The sequence below is a fragment of the Pecten maximus genome, chromosome 10 (genome assembly GCF_902652985.1).
Source record: "Pecten maximus chromosome 10, xPecMax1.1, whole genome shotgun sequence".
Lineage (NCBI taxonomy): Eukaryota > Metazoa > Mollusca > Bivalvia > Pectinida > Pectinidae > Pecten > Pecten maximus.
The window spans coordinates 10,905,041-10,932,515 of NC_047024.1; the positions used below are offsets into that span (position 1 = coordinate 10,905,041).

The window sequence follows — 27,475 nt, forward strand, 5'->3', positions numbered from 1 at the left end:
CCTGTGGTTTCCATTCTTGATGCAGTATTTACGGTGTCACCAAACAGACAATATCTTGGCATCTTGAGCCCTACAACACCTGTTACACAGGGACCTGTAAAACAGATCGATTTAATTATAAACAAGTATAACGTAATACCATTGATTTGATTGATCATTTGAATGCGATGGCATGTATCTATTACATGAAGCTCAAGTGAAACGTATTGTGTGATTATGTCCACTTTGGCCTATATATTTGACCTAATCATTGCTTTTATCATTCTCTATCACCGCCCTGGAGGAAGGGCATAAGAATTATAACTGGTGCCCCTATATTGCGATTCCTTAGACGTAACTAAATTTTGAATGATATCGTTTATCTTTTTCTCAACTTGCTTATTTTGTCATCCTAATATTGCACTTGGTTCTGCCACTCTTTGGGCTTTAGTTGAGTGTTCGCCTTAAACAGAAATGTTATGGGTTCTTCCCTTTGTCCGTGATACAGCAAAGGACACTTGATACTTAAACGTGGCCCTTACATTCTCCCGATACCAGTAAACACCTTTTTTGTTTCGTTTTTGATTTTTTTTGTTTTCTTTGAATTTGATAGGGCGTTAAAGAAAAGCAATCCTGCGTATATGCGACAAAACAACTAGTTTATTATATATTAGCATACTTTAAAGATAAAGATTAAGTAAAAAGATTTTAAAAGACTTTTGATAGCTGCTTATTGTTTTGCTCTTACCTTGGACCAGATAATTCTATCTCCTTACCTTTATGTATAATCATTTGTTTAACAAGCCTGTACGTATGGTCATTTATCTTACTTATCTACTTATAATTAGTTTTAGTAACCTGTTTGTAGGATATTTGATGTACATTTTTTCATGACAATTTATTTTATATACCTGTATGAATGCCGATACGTAGCTTTACTTTGTCCACAACATTTTGTTTTAGCTCATGATTGGATATCTTGTCCCGTAGGTCTAGAGCCATACGGCAGATTTCTGTCACATGTCGTGTCCCATTACGAATAGGAAGACCCGAAGCTACCATATAAGCGTCCCCGATGGTTTCAACCTATTAGGAAACAAACGCTTTAGTAATGTCATGTACTGCCATCTTTTCTATACTAAAATATTTAATTTCCTATGGATTTTACAATATTGATAATTCACATTACTAAAACTACCTGAAACAGTTTCGTTTATTGTCCAGATCCTGCCGTTAGTTAGACTTGTACAATATTTTATATGCTATCGTTAACCCAACTCTGAGTGATTCTACAAATTTTACAAATATCATATCATCGAAAACAATATTTCAGATCTGTTTATCAAACAGTCATTAGAGCTGAGGAAGACATTTCCAGTTTGATTTAGTATTTGTATACAATATATTTTTGCATACGTTATGTTAATATTTAGTCATCAAACTACATTTGTAGTCATTAGGGTGCTAATAAAGTTGTATTGATTTGACTTTTTGGTCGAAATTTAGATATTGAGCGGTTTTAATGAAAACCGTGTTATCGCCCCTCACTACACTTGCACTTCATTCTTTCTGTGACACTTCTTTAGGTGTCATCCCACTAGTAAAGTTGTATTGAATTGACATTATCGATCCATTTCCTAACTTACCTTGTACACGTTGTACTTGTCTATTATATTATCAAAGAGAGTGTACACTTCATTAAGAACATCAATCACCTACAATATAAACGTTCATGTTAGTCACAGGACGCGCTTTTGTTGTAAAATAAACACTTGGTATAATAATGGTATTTCTGTGGTAAAAATGATAAATGATAAACTTAAATGCGTAAATTACTTACCAATTTGTATATTCTCTTCACAACATATCATATACTGTTTATAATTGCCTGTAATAATTGTTTAGATTTCCATTTTTCCATTACGCTTTTTCATAACTTGTAATGATGATTTCGACTTTCATATTCCCATCGCACATGGTAAATACTCAAATGTGATTGGTCGAAAAATTCTTTTCATTCTTCTATAAAAGAAATTCCGAGAATGGCGCGAAAAATGTGACGTCACAATACGACAATTGACGTTGCGTATTGATTTGAGAAAAAGAATCCCATTTAAAACCAGTAAAATTGTACATAAAACATGTTTTAAATTAGAAAATCATTTTCAAAAATTAATTATAAGCGTTGATGTCAATTATTTTTTAGTTTCATCGGGGTATGAAACAAATTTTGTTTGCAAACTTCTGTAAGAATCCGCTACGATTCTTACAGAAGTTTGCAAACAAAATTTGTTTCATACCCCGATGAAACAAAAAAAAATGACATCAATGCTTAAATGATTAATTACTTGTGATGATTTTAGAGTTGCATTTTCCTACACCAATGTGTATGCTAAGGTCATTGTATTAACACTACATTCGATGGTTGAATAATTTTAATACGTTATATTTTTCCTCGTTCTAATCATTGGAAAAATTAAATGATACAGTAAAACCTCGAGATATCGCCACCTCCTGTTCTCCGCGATTTTGGCGATATAACGAGTTTGGTAGTATATCGGGTTTGCCGCTCAAACCCATGTTTGCTGTCCAAACACTATGAATAGTGTTTCCCTAACAATTGTAGACTTTGAAAATCAAAAACAATTTATTCATATCAAAATATTGCATCGAATTTTACAATGTCATGTATATGCTTTGATAAGAAATAGATATTAAATTCAATGTATATATTTATATCAAATCAAACCTCGTTACCTGTAGCGCTGTAAGCTTTGAACACAGGCTGGTAAAGTCCACCAGGTCGCTGAAGTAGATGCTGACGGAACTGAAGCTCTCTGGTAACACGTTTCGCCCCTGAAGTAGATCCCTTGCTACACTCCTGTAGGAAGTCATATGCATGATGTTTTAATTTTGCAATACTGTTTTAATTACGTTTAATTTCCAAACATTTTCTAACTACTCTACTACTGTATTTTTACTCTAACTTATCATTCTGCAAAATCTGAAATGAAAGACATAAAAGACATCCCGTCGCCGCCATCTCGTCAAATACTTTACAATTTCCTTCTATGATTGCTGATCTAGTGATTAATTTCTGCAATTGAATGTCTCCGTCAATATTTCATATTGACAAAGTTCTTTAAACTTATTATTTTGCGTTTTATAGCAAAACTAATATATTCTTCAGGAAAAAGAAAACATCGAGTTTGTAAAAATATAATATTCCAGGAATATGTGGTAGCACGGCATTTCGTAAACTTTAACAAATCGTATTACTGGTAGAGGATACCTTGGGAGTATTTGGTGTAACAGTTCCTCGGAACGTTTCTTCTCTACCAACAGCTGCTGTGTACGTTCTTCCACGATATCTTCCAGGTTTGTAGCATACTTTTCCATCCGTTGTAGCAGCATGTCGACGAAGTTTGAATGTTTGGTCCTAAAAGCCAATTATGAACTGCTGTTAAGCTGTCCGTTTAATTAAACATAATAGGAATCCACTGCTGGTACACGTTAAGACACTTTATTATTCATAAATATTTTATTCCTTATTTTGCAGGATAAGGGTATTCATGGAGTTTTCAATTATATTGACCAACAAAGATAGCTATGGACTTTACATACCCCATTATCTTCCGCAATGATCTGCTGATACTATGAAAATCCGGGCGATCATCCGGGTCTTCAGCCCAACACCGTGTCAGCAAATCAATTAGTTCAGCAGGGCCACGATCTTTAGGGATGATCGGACGAAACAAAGGTTCGTCCCTCTCTTTTATTTGTTCTACTATTTCTATATAAAAGAGAAGTTCCATATGTTCTATTATTAGTATCTTAAAATATCTAAGAAACCTATCAAGAGAAGAAAAAAAAGTAGTAAAATATATAAAAACAAAAAACACTGGTTCTTTATCAAAAATAAAACTGATGTACGTATGTTTTAGTTTAACAAAAAACGTGTAGCTTTGTACTTATAATTCTATTCGCACAGTATATTGCCCTTAAACAGTTTTCGCGCCATATTTCAATCAGTATTGGATAGGATAACTTTAGTCATTTTCTTCCATTTGGTAATTAGAGGTTAGTCACATTCTTACATTGAAGTTGGAGAAAAGATTCTTGGATAAGTGAGATTCGATTACAAAAACCGTCATATTTCCCTTCTTCATTTGATATAACACTGCTGACTGGTTCGTTCATTTGTTTACCTATGCATACGGTTAATTAAGATACAATGTATACATGTACCTGTGTAGTATGACACCATGTTACTGACAAATGTTTCACTCAGATCGGTTTGTCTGCAATGAAAGCTTGTGATATTGGGCGACATATACCCATACCGATTTGTGAAGTATACATGTATCGAACGTTTATACTAGCTAGCACTACAAAGGCCCATCTGCAATGTAATTGTAATATGGTTATCACATGACGACAAAGGAACCTATAACGTGTACGGTGACTACAGTAGGAATATTGGAACGTTATTGGTATTATGTGAGACTATTTTTTACCCTGTACGTCCATAACAGTCCTATAGGCGTCGTAAGGTGTAGAGCGAGACAAAACCTCCACCATGATAATGGCGAAGCTGAAAACGTCCCCCTTGACACTGTGCCCTCCATCACGTAAATGTTCCGGCGCCACCCACAACTCTAAGGAAATTAAAATAATATAAGTTACATATTGATGTGAGCTTGTTTTGAAGTGATGTGATTTACCTATCGAATTATTTGTTTAAATTGTCACATCCAAAATGTAATATTTTACTGTTTAGTTGTGCGAGTGACTAAACGGATATTTATTACTGTTATGTTACTACACTGTGTTATTTATGATACTTCATTTGCAAATGTATGACTTATCTAGTAATAATTATATATTTGAAAGCCAGATAACATAATCTGAAGCATTTATCTACCATATATTTCGAAACTAAACAAAAAAAGAATGAATAAATTATGCAGTCACTCAGATCAAAGTGGGTTAAATGCAATAATGTCATCTGAAATATCATTACTACGAAACTTACCTTGTCCAATAATGTCATCTGAAATATCATTACTACGAAACTTACCTTGTCTAATAATGTCATCTGAAATATCATTACTACGAAACTTACCTTGTCCAATAATGTCATCTGAAATATCATTCTACAACATAACTACTACGAAACTTACCTTGTCCATAATGCGTCAATCTGGCATTTTTATAGAGGGTAGAAAGGCCATAGTCCGATATCTTTACCACAAACCTACTATCCACCATACAACATTTTGACGTTAAATGACCGTGGTACTTAAGACAAGATGACTGAATAAACGACATCCCCTGTAAAAAATGTCGGGTAAAATATAAGTATGGACAGACAAGTATCAGATAATGTGAAATCATATACACTTTTGTAATGTAGAATCGATACATTGTAATTGCATTGTCATCATTGAAATATCACAATTTACAATTTAATAATCATAAACTTCAATCACCAGTGGCGATATTACATTTGGCACTGATCAATCATAACGATGCTTTTTATCCATCACAATCAAATTCTCCATTTCTTTTCTATTTTTGCTTCGCTCTCATCCAAACTACACATTTGAAAACAGGTTGGCCTGGGTTCAAAAAGTCACTGCCCCTAACATATACGTACCGCAACTATGTCCTTCAGAATAGACATTTTGAATGATATATCCAGTTTGATATTATCGTTTTCTAGTATATCCTGAAAACATATAAATATGAGTATAGACAAACTTTAGAAATTATCAAACTACAAATATTATCAGAAGTATTAAAGTAGTAAACAATCGCAAAGAAAACATTTATCAAGACTTCAGTCATAATGTAATTGTTTATTTTTCATGTATTTTTTCTTAAATCAGATACCTCCAGATGTTAAGTATCTAATTATGTTAACATCTTATAAATATTTCAGCATAAAACCATGGAATGTATTATTTTGCCTTATGTATAATTCTGAAAACACTGTAGTGTTTACGTAATGTTACCTCTATACACCCTTTACTGCAGAACTCGTGGACAATACAGACTTTGTTAGGCTCTACACCGACCCCAATAAGTCGTGTGAGGTTATCGTGTGTCATGGACCGCACCTACAACACGTGCATTTTATCATTATAATACTATTTACTCTGACGGGGCATGTTTAAAAATTCTTAGAAAGAGATGCTGTTTTCATTTTAAAAAAACCCGTTAACAGATAAACGTCTAACTGTAAACCAAGCTTTTGAGTTAAGTGACGTATTTTAGAATAGATGCGGTTTACTTGCGGTCTTAGTAATTACACAATTTACAGCCATAATTGTACACTCGGTAGAACAACTATCAAAGTACCTCCATCACATCAGTCTAGCTGTATTGGGTGGCGTGCTAGGATTCCTAATGTGATGAGACATGACATACTATATATAACAATGTTGGTAAGTGGGATCGTTTGTTTCAAAGGTATATTCATTATATTAAATCGATGGAAGTTTAATTAGGTTGAGTAAAACACCTGCTGAAGTTCCTTTATTACGGTCCTCGACAAGTCTATCTTCTGTCTCACCATTCTCACTGACACAGGTGATCCCTGACAATACAAATGAGAGACAAAATGTCGCAATGCACACACTTTACGTAATTGCTTTCTAAACAGAACACAAATGTGAAAGAAGATAGCTTGTTTAAACCAAGCTTTGAAGTCCTCTGTACAGAGGTTTTAATAACACAAACCTAACCTAACCCGTAGTCTACCTAGGTATATATGGTAGATGTCGTTAAGAACACCTTGTTTTATTCTCCCGCGACATTGTAAAAGATCGTCGAGTAAAACTATAGTATTCTGGTCATATTTCGCTCTCGTTTAATATATTTGGACTTCGAATTCATTTTCGTTTTCATGGTAATATTGTTTGTTCCAATCTATGAACATATATAAGTTCATAATATTTTAAGCAAACAAACATTGTCGGTTTCGGGCCTTATTTGAGAATCACGTTTCCTGATTAAACAGTTGATAAACTATTTTTGAAATTAGTTTGTTATAATTTATATCGATTTTGAGATATGATATATGGTATAGAATTGTTGTGCTCTGGGTGTTCTGGTTTGACTTGATCTTTTTTATATGGTACATTTTCCCCAGCTAGGAAAAGATATAATTGTGTGAATGTAATAATAAAGCAAAAATTGTATGCACACATCTTTAATAGATGTGAGTTGTCCTTATTCTTTACCATTTTTTGACGTTTATAATGTTTACTGTATCAATACAACAATAAGGTGTAATCTTTCCTCCTTAACCCGCGGTAAATCTATCAATACTGTTATTGGATACAGGGTGTCAGGTGATCGCTCTTCGCAGGTGAAATTCATATTGGTCTAGTGACAATTGAGTTGTCCATTGACGTATATAGCAATATATTTGCTGACAACTCGTGTAATAATTGGCTCGTTATACATACAAATGTAAGTCTTTGTACATGTATGTCGACAGCAAACAACAGCAACATATGTATCAATGTCAATACATAAAGATAGTATAGAATAGAAAACCAATGTCCAGACTGCAGTCATGATATACCATCCAGTCAACAAACAAAAATGATATAGAGGTTACACAACGAGTGGTTGTTGGATATGGAATTTATTTCACACGAGTAAGTTATTTTTTAAAAGTTACAAAAGACACGAGCTTTAGCGAGTGTTTTTTGCAACTTTTAAAAAATAACTTACGAATGTGGAATAAATTCCATATCCAACAATTTCGAGTCGTGTGACCTGTTTCTACCACAATAATATCGGCTTGAATCAAAGGGAAACGTGGACAAGTATAATTTCGCGTATGCAAATAAAGTGTACCGGTGACGTCCGGGACCCGGTGATGTGACGTCATTAGATTATTGATGACGTCAATAACAATTGCAGCTTGGGTCAAAGTTCACCGTGTTAGCCAATCAAAATGCGTACAGAGTTTATACCACGTGTGGTATAAACAGATTGTTAATCAACGGCTGTAATGATTAACTGATGGTCTGAGAGTTGAATAACACAGGGTATTGTGGTAGAAAACTATATCAACTACGGGTATGGACGTCTCAAGCTGAACCTTATTTGTATAGTATAAATGGTGGAAACTCTGCCCTGGTATCTAAATATAACTTTGTGAATGTAGCCTAGTACATGTACCTTCATATAATATTAAGAGTGTACGCTGGTATCAGCACGTGATATTGAAAGTCGCCCCTTGTATCTATGATATTGAAATTCTTCGCTGATATCTGCATACAATATCAAGATATCTTCATGTCTACACACAGTATGGAAATTCTACCTTGATTTCTGTAAGCATTAAAAGTCACGTCGAACCCTCAGTTGTAAAGATAGTATGTATGGACTGAAATATTTTCAGAAACAAATGAATATTTCCATAAAAGCTTTTTTTATAAAAATGTCGACTGATATTTTGCACTGTGTTAAATGTCAAATGGGTATCGCATATACAAATACAATCGAGCTCATCTATGATATTGTCTCAAGGGACTAGTTCATATGAGATAATGTCATGAGATCTAGCACACTTCAAGGAATACTATACATCAAAGAAATTGTTCTCAAAAGTTGTCTCGAAGACTCAACAATAGCGGAAATCATTAAACAATATTCTAAGAAATATGCAAATAGCTTTTGTAAGTAGAACAAATAACGAAGATTATTATAAGTATAGATTTATATAAATATTCACGGTATCAAGAACACCCATGCACAAACTCTCTTAATACTTTACCATATATGTTGCGAATCCAGATAGGTATTGTGTGCCGGTCAAGTCCGTATTGAATTGGGAGGACCTCCGGGACATAGCGGACGTAATGTAGCTGCGCTGAAGTAATAGTTTACATAATGGGTAATATGCATCATACAAATAAAAACGTGTCTGCAGTCTTTCGGACAAGTAACATATGACGTATTATTCCCTAATGAACTAAATGTGGCCCTTTAACGACACAAAACCACTGAATCTCACATGCAATCTAAACTTTAAAAAGTTATAATCAAACACCTTTAGAATAAAATATATAGGCAATTTACAGTAAATAAAATTGTGTCAAAATAATGGTAGGAGACGAAAAGGCAGGACGAAAACAACCGCATCATTTCTTTGGGTTAGAAGTTAATGTTTAAAAGTCCGGTCTAACATTCTCACGCATTCGATAATAAACCAGAATAATTTCAGAATATAAGGTCACATTTCAGGTCATTAAATTGCTTATCCTGAAATTTCAGGGTAAAGTTAATGTCATTGAATTGTCATTTTCAAGCTTTTGGATAAAGTTAATAGTTGGTTTTAAACATTTCTGCACAGCTAGGTAATATATTTATAAAAGAAGAAGAAGAAGAAGAATTACTTTAATTTTCATTAGCAATGGATAATACCTTGGCTGATTAGACTGTTTCACATACTAACTGTCTTGTTTTCTGGCATTTCCGAAAAAGTTACCTACAAATGCTTACCATTTGCCATCAAACAGATAACTCAGATAAGAATTTAATGTGCCATTTCATCCATGGATGGCCTAACATGTTAATCAACAAATAACCATAGACTGTGTAGATAGACTACATACCAAGGATCCAACCGACATACTATAGCCGTCAGCATGGAAGTTGATGTCCTCATATCTAATCATCCAGGCCATATTTCGTAGGTCGCGCTCCCTCTTGAGATGTCTGTAACCGGGAGAATAATAGATAATCATTAATTTAAATAAATGAATCATTGAAATACCTCAGAATACACCACTTAGTGTATTTCCCAATCGTCTCACTGGCCTATTTTATTATCATTATAATTTTATTAAGGTTGCCATTTTGAAAGCGAAATTTTTCGAATCGGGGCATAGCTGCCTTGTATATTGCTGTCAAGTAAGTCTTTTTTTTTTAATAATGATACATGTATTATTGATTATAATTTTTTTTATTTCACTTTTCGTTATCACGATGTCATCACATAAGTATACTAGCGGAAAGAAAAAAAAAAAAGTTTATTTTCGATAGTATTAATTTTACTTGATTCTCTGATGGATGATATGCCCATGGTGTGTTTCTGGTTTATTTCATCATTACTGAAAATGTTTTGATATGTTTTGTTGTCTTATGACAAATTGTGTTTGCTTGAATACCGTTAAAACACGGAAACCCTACGCCGTTTTCTTATCCAAATCATTTAGCGTATGTGCCTTCCACGGCATCAGTCGCTGCTTTTAGCCTCCCTAACATCCTCATCAAGGTGTTTATTGCTATTTGAGGGATATTGTTCCACTCCTGAATAAGGGCCTGCGTAAGTTGAGCGACGTTATGTGGGACGTTGACGCACTTCCTAACCCCCTGATTAGCTCGTCCCTTAAATGCGCGATATCGGACATACATTCTGTATCTGGACTGTATCGTGGCCAATCAAGACCGAACGTTGATTTGAGACAGAAAGTCACGACAAGCTCTAGTAACATGGGGCCTCGCATTGTCCTACTACAGCGTAAGGTTACGTTGATGGATAAGAGGAAGAACGTGCGGTCTCAAGATCTGATCACGATCTCTCAGTGCTGTAAGATTACCATGGATAACTACGAGAGGTGTTTTCACGCCTTGAAATATCCATTTAATTTCATCCGTTTTACGGAATTAGGAAGAAATTATTTTCTCCTTGTTATGTTACGCCAATAATTGGCGCTATGTGTGTATGTTTCACGTGTGAGTGGTGCAAATACGGCCTACACGTGACTTATAAACTGGGCTCGTCATTCAGGCGACACAGGTACATGTAGCGTGGTACACACGTATATTTTTATTTTTGATAATGATTGGTTTAATTTGCTGTCAATCGTTTGAGCGTATAACTCATCAAATGAGAGTACATTTAGTTTGTTGGAATCGACTGGCTTTTTGATAGCTTTATGGAACGGATAGTATTAACTAAATTGTCTTAATGTTTGACAAATGTTATTTGATTTAATTAAGTCATGCGGTACCTCTGTCGTTGTGAAATATATTCATGTGTTTGTGTTCCGTTTATTCTAATGGATAAGTAAAAAAGAGAACTGCCCATACCATAAAACACCCTCTCCCGAATCTGTCGATTTCCGTTACGCAAGCGTAAGAATATTCCTCACCACAACGTCGATAGACACGTTGTCGTTCATCTGAACTGTAAAGCGCAAAGCGAGAAACGCGTCTCAATTGGACGAACTAAACCGATTATGTGCCTGTGCAAGTAGCCACTACATGTATTCAGCGTTGGCGTCGCCTCTGCGTAAGTGTTGGATCAATATAAGGGCGTCGTGACCTGACATGAAACTCCCGCAACGGATTCCTAACCGTTCTTGAACACTCTGGCGGACCACGAGTGGCGACACCGTTTCCGTCGCCGTCTGAAATCTGTTACAGAGGTGCGAGAGACGTATACGTCTATCTTCACGTCGCGATGTAATGCGTGGGCGTCCGCTTCTGGAACGGTCACCTAATCTCCCTTTGGCTCTGAGACACCCAACTGTCTCATATACACCATATTGCTGAGCTACATGATGTTGCGAATGCCCCTGCATTATCAGAGCAATGGCCCTACTACTATCGACTTCACCCAATAGCGGCATTTCGCTGTACAGTCTCTCCGAAAAGAAATGTTGTGCTACTGACCTGTGCTATTCTAATGATCGATGTATAAAGATTTACGAGCACATATGGTGCAAGAGTACCTCGGATGCACGCTTCCTTTAAAAAATATACTGAAACATGCAGCGTCGAGCGAGGTCACGATCGCGTGAATTTTAACCGAAGAACATTTTTACAGTGCACGGAGGTAGCTCAATATGAAATTCAATTGAAATTCGACCACGTGTCTAAAACTAATATTAGAAAAAAACGAACTTGCGTTTCTTTTTTTTTTCCGCTAGCACATATATTCTGTTAATTTCAGTTTTATTTACCTGCAAGATAAAAAGGATCACTGACAAAACAATATCGTGGATAAGCTTATATAACTTTGGCCAACATTATCGATTTATTGACAGGTAGTAACGTTTTGTATTGCCAGTCGTCTGTGTCACGTGCATAGCCCTCATATGCCTGGACAGAATCGATATCGGTAATTCGGTCATCCTAACTCAGTACAGTACAGACAACTAAAGCTTAGTATATAACAATAGCTTAGCTTTAAGGGCAGTTTCGAGCTTTTTGACTGTATCCCTACTGTTACCTTATTAATTTAATCGCACTTTAATCATAATTAAACCTACCCCACATTTAGTAATTGATGCATAGTAATTTTTTTGTCCTGATTATGTGTTGCTGGTCATCTGTCAAGGTCAGAGGTCAAAGGACACACGATATCCAATGAACACCTGGACATGTTTAGCTCATATTCAAGCCACAACGTTACAACATTCACTTCTACCACTGAAAATAATGTCGTGGTCATTGGTCATGGTTAAATGACACAGCTGACTACTTTTGAAATGAAAAAGCTTGCGTAGAAGATATGTTATGAACCCTTGGTTTTTATTTCATATTCACATCATAACCTCACAGCATGAAATACTCAACCCGATTAGAATTTGGTGGTCATCGGCCTAAGCTAAATGTCAAATGCCGCATTTGATTTTTTATTTAAATGCTGGTATAAATATCTTATATTGATATCTTTTGACCCCTGGACAGATTATTCTATTGGTGATGAGGTTAGGGTATATCTACATGCGCTTACTTTGCTGTTATTACTTTATTTTGATTATTTGATAGGTTGGTTCGAATGCATTAAGAAAGGTGACACCAGTGGGACTGTTTGACAAAGTAGTCTTCTATCATTAACACGTTATTGTACATCATAGGCTTCGGACTAGCTGCTGGTTGTACTTTGTTACCGGTAAAATGCTTTAATCATTAAACTTGTTAACTAAGAATTAAGTCTATAGTTATAACACAAATTATAATTAAGGTCAATTTGTCTAGGATAGTTAACCTTTTTTAAAATGTAAACTGACAAAGCATGAGCCATGTTATCAAGGTAAGAATTACGAATGGTTGGGTGGCACAGTTAGAATACACTCGTCTTTTACCAAGGGGGTCCTGTCCGATTTCCCGGACCTGTAAAGGTGTTGGATCGTCTTCCCGACTACGTCAGTTTTCCCGGATACTCCAGTTCCCTCCCACACTAACACCCTTGCACACTTCCATCCAGCAAGTGTGGTTACTATAATCTGAGATAACTTGTTTCGCAATTGTTATAAAACAATGAATTCAGAGATGGAGTATACATGTTTAGGACATTAAAACGATTGACTTGGTGCCGTGACAGCTTCTCAGACAGGAAGTAATCTATCAATATATATTAATGTCCCTGACATCCCCTTCAGTAAAATGTATTCATTATGTCTCGTCTTCGCGACACTTTCTCCTGTCACAAGCATCTAACAAGATCCCTGTATGAACAATTGGATACATCAGCGTGTTGTCTGACGGAAGATAAACGTGATTGCTATTTACTTCAAGCCAGAAATAGAAGAATAATTAGAAAAGGCAAATTATTGCTTTAATGCTTGATAAATATATATTAAGACTAAGTGATATATAGCCTGTGTGTAGCATATACTGTTCTACTATTTAGATTTAAAACGTTGCATACAGTGTTCGATGAATCAATAGATTCCTTCCAAGTGCAATGGTCATGGTATGAAAACTGTCATAGTCGGGTGATGGGGCAGAAATAGCATTATCAAAGACGAGTAGTGGTGCATTTCCTTCTATAAGGTCGTGTTATCATGACAACAGGATAACGGAAAGTGCACAAGAGCATACTACGAATGGAATAATTAACCATGACGAGGATTTCAACGTGTTACCAGGGGGTGTCACGAGGTTTTGAGAGCGTTTTGCACGAGGGTCAAGATGCCCTGTCTCTCTCCCAAGAGGTAAAAATCATTCTTTTCCTCTCACCATGTTTAACCTCGCTTATGAATCACAATTTGACGTGACGTGATATCATTGTCGACGTGACGTCATTGTATTGTTGCCTAGAAGTCATTTTATTGTTGGGAACGTGCAAAGAGCACGCTTAGCTTGTCTCAAACCTAAGGTCTGATAATTATAAGAAAATATCACACCGGTAATTTTAAAGATATCCCTTTTAAGGGTAAAAGAAAAGAAATTCTCCCATACTTCACAGGGTTATCCGGCGGTTGCTAGAGAAAAAAATAATAGAATCTTTCACCCCCTTGGGAGTGAGACAGGGGAATCTCAACCCGAGGGGGATATTCTTAAGTTGCCAAACACAAGGCCTGCCGAGTGTTTGCAGCTTGATTATCTTACCCCGAGTGTTGAGATTCCCCCGTCTCACTTCCATGGGAGTGAATGATTATTTTTCTCTTACCCTGTTTACCTCTTATGTATCTAATATTGACGTTACATCAATTCAAGGAAATGTTGACGTTACGTGATTGAATTGTCGACGTGACGTCATTGTAATTTTGCCGTCACGTCATGGTATTGTTGACTTGACGAAATACAATTGTTGAGAACGTGAAAAGAGCACGTGTAGCTTGTCTTTTACCTAGAGTGAGATAAGGAAATCTTACCCCGGTAAAACTGCGCATATCCTTGTCCAGGGTAAGAGAATAATATAATCTATCATGGGTCTGTTCCGTGGACAGGGATATCTCAACCCGAGTGTAAGAGTTTGGCCAATCAGCACGAGGCTTGCCGAGTGCTGGCCAGCCAAACTCTTACACGAGGGTTGAGATATCCTTGTTCAAGGAACAGACCCGTGATTGATTATTTTTCTCACATACTTGCAACCAAACGTAAGTTTTTATGAAAGGTTTTTCGTCGCGCCATCTTCAATGCTCCTTGGAATGTGCGTCAAAATTAATGACGTCATCATTTACGACTTGGTTACTCAACGTAAAATGATGACGTTACGTTATTGTGAGCAGCGTCATATAGCGCGTGCCGCCTGTCTTTACCCACCCTGTGTAGGATCGATTTATCTTTTCCCTAGCAACCGCCGGATAACCCTGTGAAGTATGGGAGAAAAAATATTAAAAGCTAGCGCTAGTAATCACAATGGCCATGTCTATAACGACAATGGCATATCAATATGTATATAAAATTGAATTAGCTTTAATGCAAAACTAAACAGAAAGTACACACATACACTTAAATATTTAATGGTGCGTCCTCCTTAAGGGAGCATGGTATGAACGAGTACGTCATACTCGTTATTTGTCATATGTGTCAATGTCTACAATATCTAGTATAAAATATATGTCTAAACTTACCGGAAGAGAACGATAGTGCCAGAGAGGATAACAACCAGAATAGTGGAGATAGCAGCAATGATATAGATGAGTGTTGAAGGGATATCTGCGCAAAATAAAGACACGGTTGTGCAAATATAAACATAAACTAAAAAAGGATTTCTACTGTAACTTTCAAGAGCAATTTACCACAAACAGAGAAAATCTTACTGTAATATACTCCTGACTTAATAATGGTACAGTGGTAAATTGGTAATGTTCAGTGGTAAATTGGTAATGTACAGTGGTAAATTGGTAATATACAGTGGTAAATTGGTAATGTTCAGTGGTAAATTGTTAATGTACAGTGGTAAATTGGTAATGTTCAGTGGTAAATTGGTAATGTTTAGTGGTAAATTGGTAATGTGCATTGGTAAATTGGTAATATACAGTAGTAAATTGGTAATGTTCGGTGGTAAATTGGTAATGTTCAGTGGTAAATTCGTAAAGTACAGTGGTAAATTGGTAATGTACAGTGGTAAATTGGTAATGTTCAGTGGTAAATTGGTAATATACAGTGGTAAATTGGTAATGTACAGTGGTAAATTGGTAATGTACAGTAGTAAATTGGTAAGGTTCAGTGGTAAATTGGTAATGTTTAGTGGTAAATTGGTAATGTGCATTGGTAAATTGGTAATGTTCAGTGGTAAATTGGTAATGTTCAGTGGTAAATTGGTAATGTTCAGTGGTAAATTGGTAATGTGCATTGGTAAATTGGTAATGTTTGGTGGTGAATTGGTAATGTACAGTGGTAAATTGGTAATGTACAGTGGTAAATTGGTAATGTACAGTGGTAAATTGATAATGTACAGTGGTAAATAAGTCATGTTATACTGACTCTAAGATGGTAGAGTGGTATACTGACAGATCTTGCTGCTAATATTCATTGTCTTATACAAGTTACGATATAAATATGATCACAACAGTGTCACTGTTTCAGTATATCTGAAGCTATAACCCCGCTCTAATGTAAGTAGAAAATATGGCGTACTGAACCTTCTACAATTGCTGATGTTGTCATTATAAGGATAGGTAGTTGTTTTATATATGCCTATAATTATTGTTAATATCAGCTTGTTAAGTTGATCCCTGAGGCTGTTTAATCAGCTGCAAAACACATCACAATGGATTTAAAACATAACTCGACAGCAAGGAATTTCTCCCTGCAAGTAGCACTAAATAAAGTTAAGTCAATTTGAGGAGAATTAGTATGTTTAATATTTCCATTACAAACCATTTCTATGACATTCCGGGTTGTTTCCCTGAAAGCCACACACGGGAATGTTCAAAGGAGGATCGGTCCTGCCCCCCGACCAGTGAACTGACTTTGCCGAAATAGGATTGTACCACTGCCGGTCCCCAAAGAAGTTAGCAATGACCTAAAAACAGTATAAACCGAAAATAATTAGAAGATGAATATGTAATGCATTGTGGTATATCAGGTAATATAGTGAACGAAATCAGAGGTTCTGAGTTGAAAAGAATTGTATACACAACTCGTCTATATAAGAGTGCAGTATTGATAAGGTTTCATGTAACACACCGTAAATATCTTGATGACTTTGTACGTACATGAAATTCTCCTGTATTAGGGTTGAGGTCAAGGATGGAATAGCTGGTGTCGCGATCTCCATTGTCGTCAATAATCACACTTCCGGTTACCCCTTTCAGATTAAAGTATGAAAACATACTTTAATAAAGTCTTTGGAAGCGAACCTTTGCATTTTAAATGATACAAAAGCAAGAGAGGTTCCCTTGAAAGACAGAGACATAACATGGTTGATATGCACACTGATGTAAATGATTAGGTTACATCGTGCTTGAGATTATAAGTTTGTTTGTACAATTGTATAATAACATATATACATGTAGATATAACCGCGTATCCTCGATCCCGTCAATGCCAAATGACAAAACATCACACAGCTTCAAGATCACCTTCTCTGTCACTTTTAAGTCGCCTTAAACATCTACTATTGGTTATAAAAGTTCGATGGCAAGCCAGTATTCTCTACTTATATTTGACTACATCAGATTGTCAATGATTTATCAATAAAGTTTGAGTAAGCTAGATACAACTCACTATCAATTTAAAGATAGACAGGAATAACGTTGCAAGGTATGTATTACCCTTTCTTGTATAATAAGATCTTAGATAATAATCAGCATGCGTGGACGAATTTAATTGAAAGCATAAGTAGTTGTTTTAACTTTCATCAGTCACTTCCTAAATGAAAGATGTTTATCAATAATTGTCTTTACGGGCGTGAATCGATAGAAATTTGTGAATGTAGGCAAAGGTAGGATGAAATATGATGAAATTGCAGAGGCGGACAACACCAAATGTGTTACTTTTGAGGCTTATCTAACTAAGCTTAATTCCCAAGAGTGCATTATTATCAGCAAATTTAGAATGTCACATTTGAAGTTACCTGTTGAAACTGGATTTGCTTATCATGTCTTAACGGTATAAGTGATGAATGCCACTTTACATTTCAATGTAATAATGTTTTAGTGACAGAGTTCAGAGACAAATACATTCCAAGTATTACTATACAAATCCAAGTTTAACTCAAATGTGTGGTATGATTGAAATTTGGAGCAAATCGTTATTATCTAGAGTGAGTCATTTCCTCAAAAATGTAGAAAAACTTTATATTTTAAGTTGATAATAGATATGTTTATTGCACTTATTATATTTCTATGTACACTGTATAGTGCGATAGTATTGCTTATAGATACGTTAGTATATACACTCTTGTTTTTCTACGTTATTTCCCGGTAAACCATGTACATTGTTTTGTCATAGACCTCTTGTTACACACTTTGTGTGTTCTTGTTACACACTTTGTGTGTGTAACACTTTGTGTGTCCTGAGTGAATACAATTCTTGAAATCTTGGAATCCATTTTTTCGGGAGGCGCTTAACAATGCATTGAGTTCCCTCAAAGCGTACTATTTATTACAGTGGACGTGGATGTATACTGTGTTGATTATATGTACAAAAACACAAATGACTATCTCATTAAGATATGTGTTAAATAATGAAACTGGATCATTACAGTTTAGGATTCGTCAGTGACGTTAGGGTCCAGAGTTACAGATGGAAAATCAGGACAATAAAAATTGGCCAAAACAAATAATCAAGTATTGAATAGGCATGTATATTTTCTATATGGACGATTTTAAAAAGAATCTAAACATAACACATACCCATACCTATTAGACTTGTATGGACACTCATTAAGCTCTTATATAAAAAAAAAAAAAAAAAAAAAAAAAGCAACTTAGAAAAAGTAAAATGATACTCAATATTTACAGAGTTCCTGTTGAAGTAAAATGATACCCAATATTTACTAAGTTCCATCTTAAGTAAAATGATACCCAATATTTACAGAGTTCCATTTTAAGTAAAATGATACCCAATATTTACAGAGTTCCTGTTGAAGTAAAATGATACCCAATATTTACTGAGTTCCTGTTGAAGTAAAATGATACCCAATATTTACTGAGTTCCATTTTAAGTAAAATGATACCCAATATTTACTGAGTTCCATTTTAAGTAAAATGATACCCAATATTTACAGAGTTCCTGTTGAAGTAAAATGATACCCAATATTTACTGAGTTCCTGTTGAAGTAAAATGATACCCAATATTTACAGAGTTCCTGTTGAAGTAAAATGATACCCAATATTTACTGAGTTCCTGTTGAAGTAAAACGATACCCAATATTTACTGAGTTCCATTTTAAGTAAAATGATACCCAATATTTACAGAGTTCCTGTTGAAGTAAAATGATACCCAATATTTACTGAGTTCCTGTTGAAGTAAAATGGTGCCCAATATTTACTGAGTTCCTGTTGAAGTAAAATGATACCCAATATTTACTGAGTTCCTGTTGAAGTAAAATGATACCCAATATTTACTGAGTTCCAGATGAAGTAGAAAATAAATTTTAAGGTAATTATGACCGATTTGCAGCTGAAATTACGTTAATAATTGATAATATTCCCTGAACTAAAAACTGACAATTAATTAATTTAATTTTAATGCAATAGTATGAGGATTTCATTTTGCTTCAATTCATACTGATATTGTTTTTATTCTATTTTTAACGAATAAATCGATACTTACCTTGAAATGTCCTATCCCACATTGCTCTAGTAAACTTGTAGCCATCATTGACAGCCGAGAGGTTGTTAAGACTCTCGTTGAGAGCAATTCCATACAGCAGAACTGCATCATGGAAAGCTCCGATAAAAAAGTTCACCTTGTAACATAAGATAACAGCACACATATACCAACAGTCTCGGTAATGACAGCCAATCGGATTATCTAGATCTTGTTTATCATTCAAATCAATAACATCTGTGTAATATAACTCATCATGGTGTTGGGCAAGGCTATATGCTTCACCTGATGTCTACATTGATTACATACAGCTTACACCACAAGTGGTTTATTTCTACTTCACTACATTTTTTAAGCATTACAAATGGTAAGAGCTTGACCATATCCAACAACAAGTCGTGTGACCTGTTTCTACTCTATTGATATGAGTTGACATTTTTAGAGACCTCTAAATAGTAACGGATATACATTCTGTGTTTCAATCGGTGTTTTTTCCCCTGAGAACATTTTGAAAGGAATCCCGAGTTTCTTTACGTCAGAAACGGTTTTTGTGGTTATTTCTGATAGTCATCAATATCAAAATCATCGGGAAAATCCTTCTCGTCGGATAAGTCGCTACATTTTGCAACGGGTGAGGAGAGCGTAACAGTTGCCAAAACAACAGCATATCTAGATTAAGAGACCTATATCTAGAGTAACAGTCTCTACAACCTGGGACAGGATACCGAGTGACGCCATCAAATTAAAGATCGCACGACACGAACCACATGAGGAAAAAAAGTAGCTCGGGTCAAGATTCAAAATCTCTAGCAATCAACAAATCGAAGGTCATATACAGCTAGTTGCATATTGATACATTTATTCAACTGTCAGCGCATTTAAACAATAGTCAGAGAGTTGACTAACACAGCGTGGTAGAAATGTGAATACCTTACAAAAGACAGAAAACATAGACGTGATGCCTCATTTCCTCCTATTCTGTAAATTTGCTCCATTTTGCATGTTTTACCTCAAAATTTACCGAACGTGTTTTCGACCAAATTCTTTCTCATGATAAGAGTTTTACCTGTTCAATTACTGGTTACGGGGACATGTTATTTGTACCAAACGAACATCACAATTACGATATGACAACATTTACATCTACTTAAATATAAAATCATCTTGCATTATCTAAACCTAGATTGAGGAATTACAGTTTAGGTATAGAAGTTTGCTGTATGGTCAGAGAAATACACTGAGCAAATGTATATTACATGTTACGTTATATATTACAGCAAATTTACCTCTTCGCCATAAAAGGAAAAATTGTAAGCTTCCTGTGCTCTAGACTTTACATCAAGTGTAAAATTCAACCATTCCATACTCGTCGGGACTTGAAGACTTATCCTGAACATTGCCTCATAAGCTTGCCTTGCAGCCGTGTCACGTGAGTCGCCTCGATGCCAGTCGTGGTTACCCCAGTATTCGCCAGGAAAGGGAAACAGATGGATATCGAAGAAAACGAACTCTCCATTTGATATAAAGCCGAGGTCGAACGCCGACAACATGAAGTTCCGGACAGATTCTCCAGGCGCAACGAGAACAATCACTGCAATATGTCGACAATGATCAAAACTATTCATGTATATCTAAATATCATATACGAACAAGGGTGATCTATACTTTTTTCAGATGTCATACATATTATAGTTTGTACATCATTGGCCACTCTATAAGTGTCGTAGCCAGTTGTCAATAAATCGTCTTCACATGTAACAAGATAACGCGATGTTGCTTGCAATATCCTTTATTTAATAAAATTAGTAAAAGTCTTCCTTTATGCAATATTTGTTCGGAATTTGAGATTTTCGGTAAATAGTTTTCTCAATACAACATTAATTAAGAATTTTCAGATTAGTAAACTCCGTTGTCCTATATTATGACTATATTATTAACTCTTACCTCTAGTCACCATTGCTACCTCCTGCAGGATAGCTGTAAAATCGGGATCATCTTTACCATAATATGGAAACATATAAGGGAAAATATTTTGCTTCTGGAGACCGACCTTTAACGTTGACCCGAGTACATCCGAGTGAACATCATTAATGTCATATACAATGGCCACGTCTGTCCAATGAAACTCCTCGAACACACTGCCGAGTACTTTCCGTAGTCTACACTGACAGTAGGCCAGTCTAGTCAGTGTAGGGTAATCTGTTTTGTTCTTAAATATTCCACCATCACCGAGACCTTAGAGGAAGTAAGAGGAATATATCATGGTATGCCAAATTATGGAAAATAAAGAAAATACATATGTAGCTAGCATTTATCCTAGAATTTGTCTTTCTTTTTCTATGTTATTGCATTTTATTTTCGTATGAAAATTACTGTTTTTGCCATTTATATTATCACATATTTTCAAAGAAATCTTCGTATGAAGGTGTGACTACAAGCCTATAATAACCACATGTGTCGGCTCAACGAGAAATTGAATGTCGGGTTCAAATAACAATTTGAATCTCTGATTCTCCCGTTCACAGTACAAGCCGCAGTAACCGAATATCAGATAAAATATATTACCATACAAAAGAAAGCATTATGTGTATATACAATGTTTTATTTTCATCAGGTGAAAAAGTAACTGTTTGATTGACATCCACCAATGTACATGTTTTTCTCAAAATATTCTCTTTGAGTACTATTATAAAAATGCAAGATATTCAGCATCCTACGAGTTTGAACGACTACACAGCAAACGTCTTTATTAAATAGCACAACATGAAATGAAATTTGATCACCAGTATTTCCTTACCACACCTGATAGACTTCCATGCACCAAATCATCTTCATGCTAATATTAATTGGTGTTTGACAAACTATGAAAAGCTGTGAAAAAGAAAACTCTCTTAACTAACGCAGAGCATGGGTTTATATATATAACACGATATGACGATGGTACCTGTGATAACTGGGATATTCCAATAGTTGGCAAGACGAGCCACAGGATCCAGGGCATATGGACAGGCTGGTCCTATCAGGGCGACTATGTCGTGTCTGTAGTATAGATCAGCGACCATCCCTACAACATCATCTTATTACTACAGTATATGTGAAGAACAAATGCATATGTTATCCAGAAGCAGAAGACGCTTACTCTTTCAGGATACCTGGTTCTAATTCTCCTGGTACTTTATCAAGGCATCGTTAACATACGATTGAACTATTACCTGTAGGCTAAGTTTTAATGACCAATAACCATAATATCCTACATCGGAACACACTCACCGACATTGCCAGATCTTTGAAGGCAATATCAATACCATTGTTTATAAATGATCGTTTGTGTTCTGATGTACTCATTTGTTTACTGGATGAAACTCAGCATGTATACCTCTACAGACACATATTTATTTTGTAGACAACTGTCAAAAGCACAAAAATCTTTCGAAATCATCTTTGTTGATTGATTTACCACGGGAACTTATAGTGATGAAAAAACTGATAAAAAAACACATAAAACGTATAATCAAAACCCAACAAGTTTAAGTAGATTTAATATGAGGTTTTTATCTTGGAACAGCATTGTTACTTTGACTGCATTAGATGGAGAGGGTTAAATACACGTCCACTCATCCTGTCATTAGACGATCGAACAGAACATGGACGACTTCACGTAATCCAGGATGAGCTTTTATGGCAATTAAGCATTACAGTGAAAACCAATTTCCGTTTCGGTCTCTCAGTTACCTTAATCAGCACTTTCAACAAACAGGACAACGTACAAGGCGCACCTGTTTGTACAAGTAATCTTAACGGGTTAATGGACATTTTACTGGGATCGCTATCAAGAGAATCGGTCAAAGAAACGAATTTGACGTAACATGTGTTTGAAAATGAATTTGGCTGTTTTAATTATTTGCAGTACAAATGTATACAACATCTTTTCAAGAGTGTTATCATATTTGCACGAACGTTTGCAGAATTGACAAAAAAATGGTCCTTTTTTCAGTTATGAAAGTTAGATTTACTTAACCTTTATATCAAAAGTTCTGCCCTTAATGAGAAACAAAAGAAAGAAAATCACTTCAGTTCTTCAGTTAAACTAAAACAAAAAACATGAACAAAATGTATGATTTTAACTATGCTGTACAGTGTGTATTCATTTTCAGTGAATTGAACATTATAAAATTAAACAGCAAAATAAATTGGCTACAATTAACAACGCTAACACACTAATGATTTAATTACCTAAGTGAGCCATGTATGGTAAAATAGGTGGAATTTCGGCTTTTCATGAAGCGCAAGAAAATGCATTATCAAAATGGCCGCAGTATTGGTAATTTTTAAAGCATTCTTGTAAAAAAAAATACTAGACTTAGACATCTAGACTTTTGTACCATTTCCAGGCGCGTAATTGCTGTTTAGATTGACCATACCTTGTAAAATACTGCAAAAACCCCTTACATGGGATCAAAGCGAGACTCGAGTCAGTGCGAAACCTTAGTACATATTAAAAATACATAAGACAGCCGCAAGTTCCAATTTTAAATATTGAGTATTTTATCACATGGCTTTAAGGTAATGACGTTCATTTATTACCCTCTTGTGTCTGTTGATATTGATTTCGGTCAGCATAAACACATGTACTTAACGTTCTATTGAAGTCTCGTCATGTAAATTGTCAAACTTTTTTTTTTTCGATTGTCGTCGCCTGTGATTTTTCTATTGTCGTTTCCTATGCTTTTTTACATTGTCGTCTCCTATATTTTTTATTGTCGTCCTAATGATTTTATATTGTCGTCTCCTATGATTTTTTATTGTCGTCTTCTATGATTTTTCTATTGTCGTCTCCTTTGATTTTTTAGTTGTCGTCTCCTGTGATTTTTCTATTGTCGTCTCCTTTGATTTTTTTAATTGTCGTCTCCTTTGATTTTTTAGTTGTCGTCTCCTATGATTTTTTTTTATTGTCGTCTCCTATGATTTTTTTTTATTGTCGTCTCCTATGATTTTTCTATTGTCGTCTCCTATATTATTTTATTGTCGTCTCCGAAGTTTTTTCTATTGTCTCCTATTTTTGTTTTATTGTCGTCTCCTTTAATTTTTTTAATTGTGGTCTCCTATGATTTTTCTATTGTCGTCTTCTATGATTTTTCCATTATCGTCTCCTATATTTTTTTTAATTGTCCTCTCCATGATTTTTTAATTGTCTTCTTTATTTTTTTTTCTATTGTCGTCCCAGAAGCTTTTTCTATTGTCTCCTATTTTTTTTTATTGTCGTCGCCTATAATTTTTTTAATTGTCGCCTATGATTTGTTTTTAAATTGCGGTCTCCTATGGTTTTTCTATTGTCGGCTTCTATGATCCTTTTTAATTGTCGTCTATGATTTTTTTTTTTATTGTCGTCTCCCATGAACAACACTAGTTGTAGGCCATTAGCATCACTGACGAGACGACAAATGACAATTACTTTTTTCTACATCTAGCTATATTCGATCAGGGTTCCAACAACCATGCTACCGCTACCAATGTACCTACCAATGAATGTAAACTAATAAAACTTAAATTACCTTAGACATCATTTAGCGGAAAAAAGTAGTACAACTACAAAATTAACCTCTTTGGAAAAAAAATCACTAACACATTCTTTCAATTTGATGACATACATGTATTCATGTAAGCTGCGAATCTGCATTGATGTGTTAATTTTTTTTCATTTCATTTTTGTATTGTGTTATAGTACTTGTGTGTCAGCTTTATATTATAGACGTTTGTATTTGTGCCTTACCTGAGGCCCGGGAATTGCTACATACACTCCCGTAGTGTCGCTCTATCTTCACCACCCTGTAGGAGCTATTGAGGATATCCCTGTTGACCTTGTCTATGGCGATATCTATGGCTGGTCCCACTCTCTCTACGTCGTAGGGCGTGTTGGCATCGTAGATCATGGCGACACCGACGTAAAACTCCTTCACAGAAGAACCCATTACCGGACTTGTGAATAAAACAATCATCAAAACAATGGAAAAACTAAAGATCCTCAATACTTTTTCGCTCTCTAAAGCAAGCATTTCTGGCTGCTCAATATCGTTACAATGCCTAGGAATAGGCAGATGTTTTTATAAGGTTCCCTACGTACCAACGTATGGCCAATGTTACATGACATGTATATATATATAATATTACTAATAAGACAATTCCAGTGTATGGCAGTAATCACATCCCATCATCATCCGTATTGAACTATCTACGTGTCACTCCTTCTGATTGGTATCTTTGCTGGAACGCTGATCTAGACGCAGAGCCCGGATGTGCCAGCTCGTGATGGTGAATGGCTTCTTAGCAATTTGTTCTTGATCGGTTTAAATCGTCGTCGCCAAGATGCAACTATTCCTGGAAAGATTTTCAGAAACATTGTTGGTCGCTTTAAGAAATCGTTGATAAATGTGTCATTTTCAGAGAGGATGTATGTACTGGAATGAAACTGGTTGTATACATGCATTTTCAATATAAGCTATATTAAATGTTGATGCTAGTTAAAGTAAAGTATAAATAAAAACTCCCGATAGTACTTGTAATACTCATTGTTGGTCGATATGGTATGACGGTATAGTATGTGGATTTTAAAAACATTTGCAATTCGGGTTATGGTCAGCCAATACTCTAGTCCAATGCGAATTACATTATATCACGTGTGCTCTATATCCCTAATAAGGATAGACACAGCTTTGCGATTTGATATGTATCTTGTTAATGAGATTGTATGTATGCTGTTAATAAATGAAAAGTGACATTCATTTAGTTCAGTTGTTGGTGAAATGTATTAGCATACCCAGCATTCATAGTGCGTGAGTGTTAATATCCAATCCGCTATTGCTGTTCTGAATCGATGAAACAAGGAAATATGAGAACAATAGTTTGGTTTTGTAATTGTTTAACGTGACTATTATCATTTAAAGTCGGTGTCTAGTGGGTGTGCAATCAATGCGTGTGATGAACGTGCCTGATTCCAATACGTATCTGCCACTCTGTACCATGCCTGACAGTCAACACTGTTTTCATATTCGCTAGCCCAGATCCGCTTATTCATCTTCACTTATAACTAATTGCTGTTTTTAATATTTATTCTATGTGTAATTTAATGCATGAATTGATAGGCTTTATCTAAATCGGTAAGACATAATTTGTATTTTAAACTTTGACGTTTATCATACATACTGTGGGCATTCCACGACGATATCTTAAGTTTGAGGTATATCACATACACATCTGTTGACATTCAAAGTTTTGGATATATTAAACAGACGACAGTGTACATTCTAGGTTTGACTTAAATCAAACAATCTGATGACATTATAGATTTCGCGTATTACAAACAAGAGGTCCAGAGGGCCTGTATCGCTCACCTGGTTTTAATGTTATATTTGTCTAACAATACTACATTGTATATGTATGATTATGGGTTAGGGATATCAACTGCTTGATAGAAATAACCTAGAAACGGAGTCAAGACTTAACATGATTGTGTTTAAAGAGGCCTAAAGTCCCTTGGGGGTTGAAAAAGATCCCTGGGCTTATTTTTACATCAGGATTGTGTTCATCTCTTGATCTTAATACAATTTTGTAGTTTCGAACATGCTTCATAGCAATATAGTCCTTCATAGCAATATAGTCAAATTGACCACCTTTACCCTTAGGCCCCCTTGGGGATAAGCCGATCATTTCCATAAATTTGAATCCCAGCAACGTAGGCATGCTACCGTTGAAACATCAATGTCATACATTGCTTATGTTCAGAGGAGAAATTGTTAATATCAATATTACTAAATGGACCCCTTTTGACCCCACCCATCAGGCCCCTGCGGGGTCAGCCCAATCATTTGTATAAAATTGATTCCCAGCCAACTCGGAATAAAACCACCGAAACATCAATGTCATACATCGCTTAGAAGAAGTCGTTGATATCAATAATACCAAATGGACCCTTTTTGGCCCCGCCCCTCGGGCTTGGGGGTTAGTCGCATCA

General features: G+C 35.4%; 1 protein-coding gene across 1 annotated transcript; it reads right to left on the reverse strand.

Moving 5' to 3' along the window:
- On the reverse strand, positions 1-25,640 carry LOC117335847 (atrial natriuretic peptide receptor 1-like; the record flags this gene model as incomplete). The annotated part of the gene is given in 21 exon segments (XM_033896092.1): positions 1-94; positions 891-1,065; positions 1,626-1,694; positions 2,737-2,860; positions 3,272-3,418; positions 3,604-3,772; positions 4,497-4,637; positions 5,163-5,313; positions 5,639-5,710; positions 5,997-6,101; positions 6,506-6,580; positions 8,777-8,872; positions 9,618-9,720; positions 15,318-15,402; positions 16,570-16,714; positions 16,908-16,999; positions 19,471-19,606; positions 20,754-21,058; positions 21,412-21,702; positions 22,412-22,531; positions 25,238-25,640. Coding segments are annotated over 21 exon segments (2,978 nt in total), but the record flags the coding sequence as incomplete, so codon positions are not given.
- Positions 25,641-27,475: the final 1,835 nt, after the last annotated feature.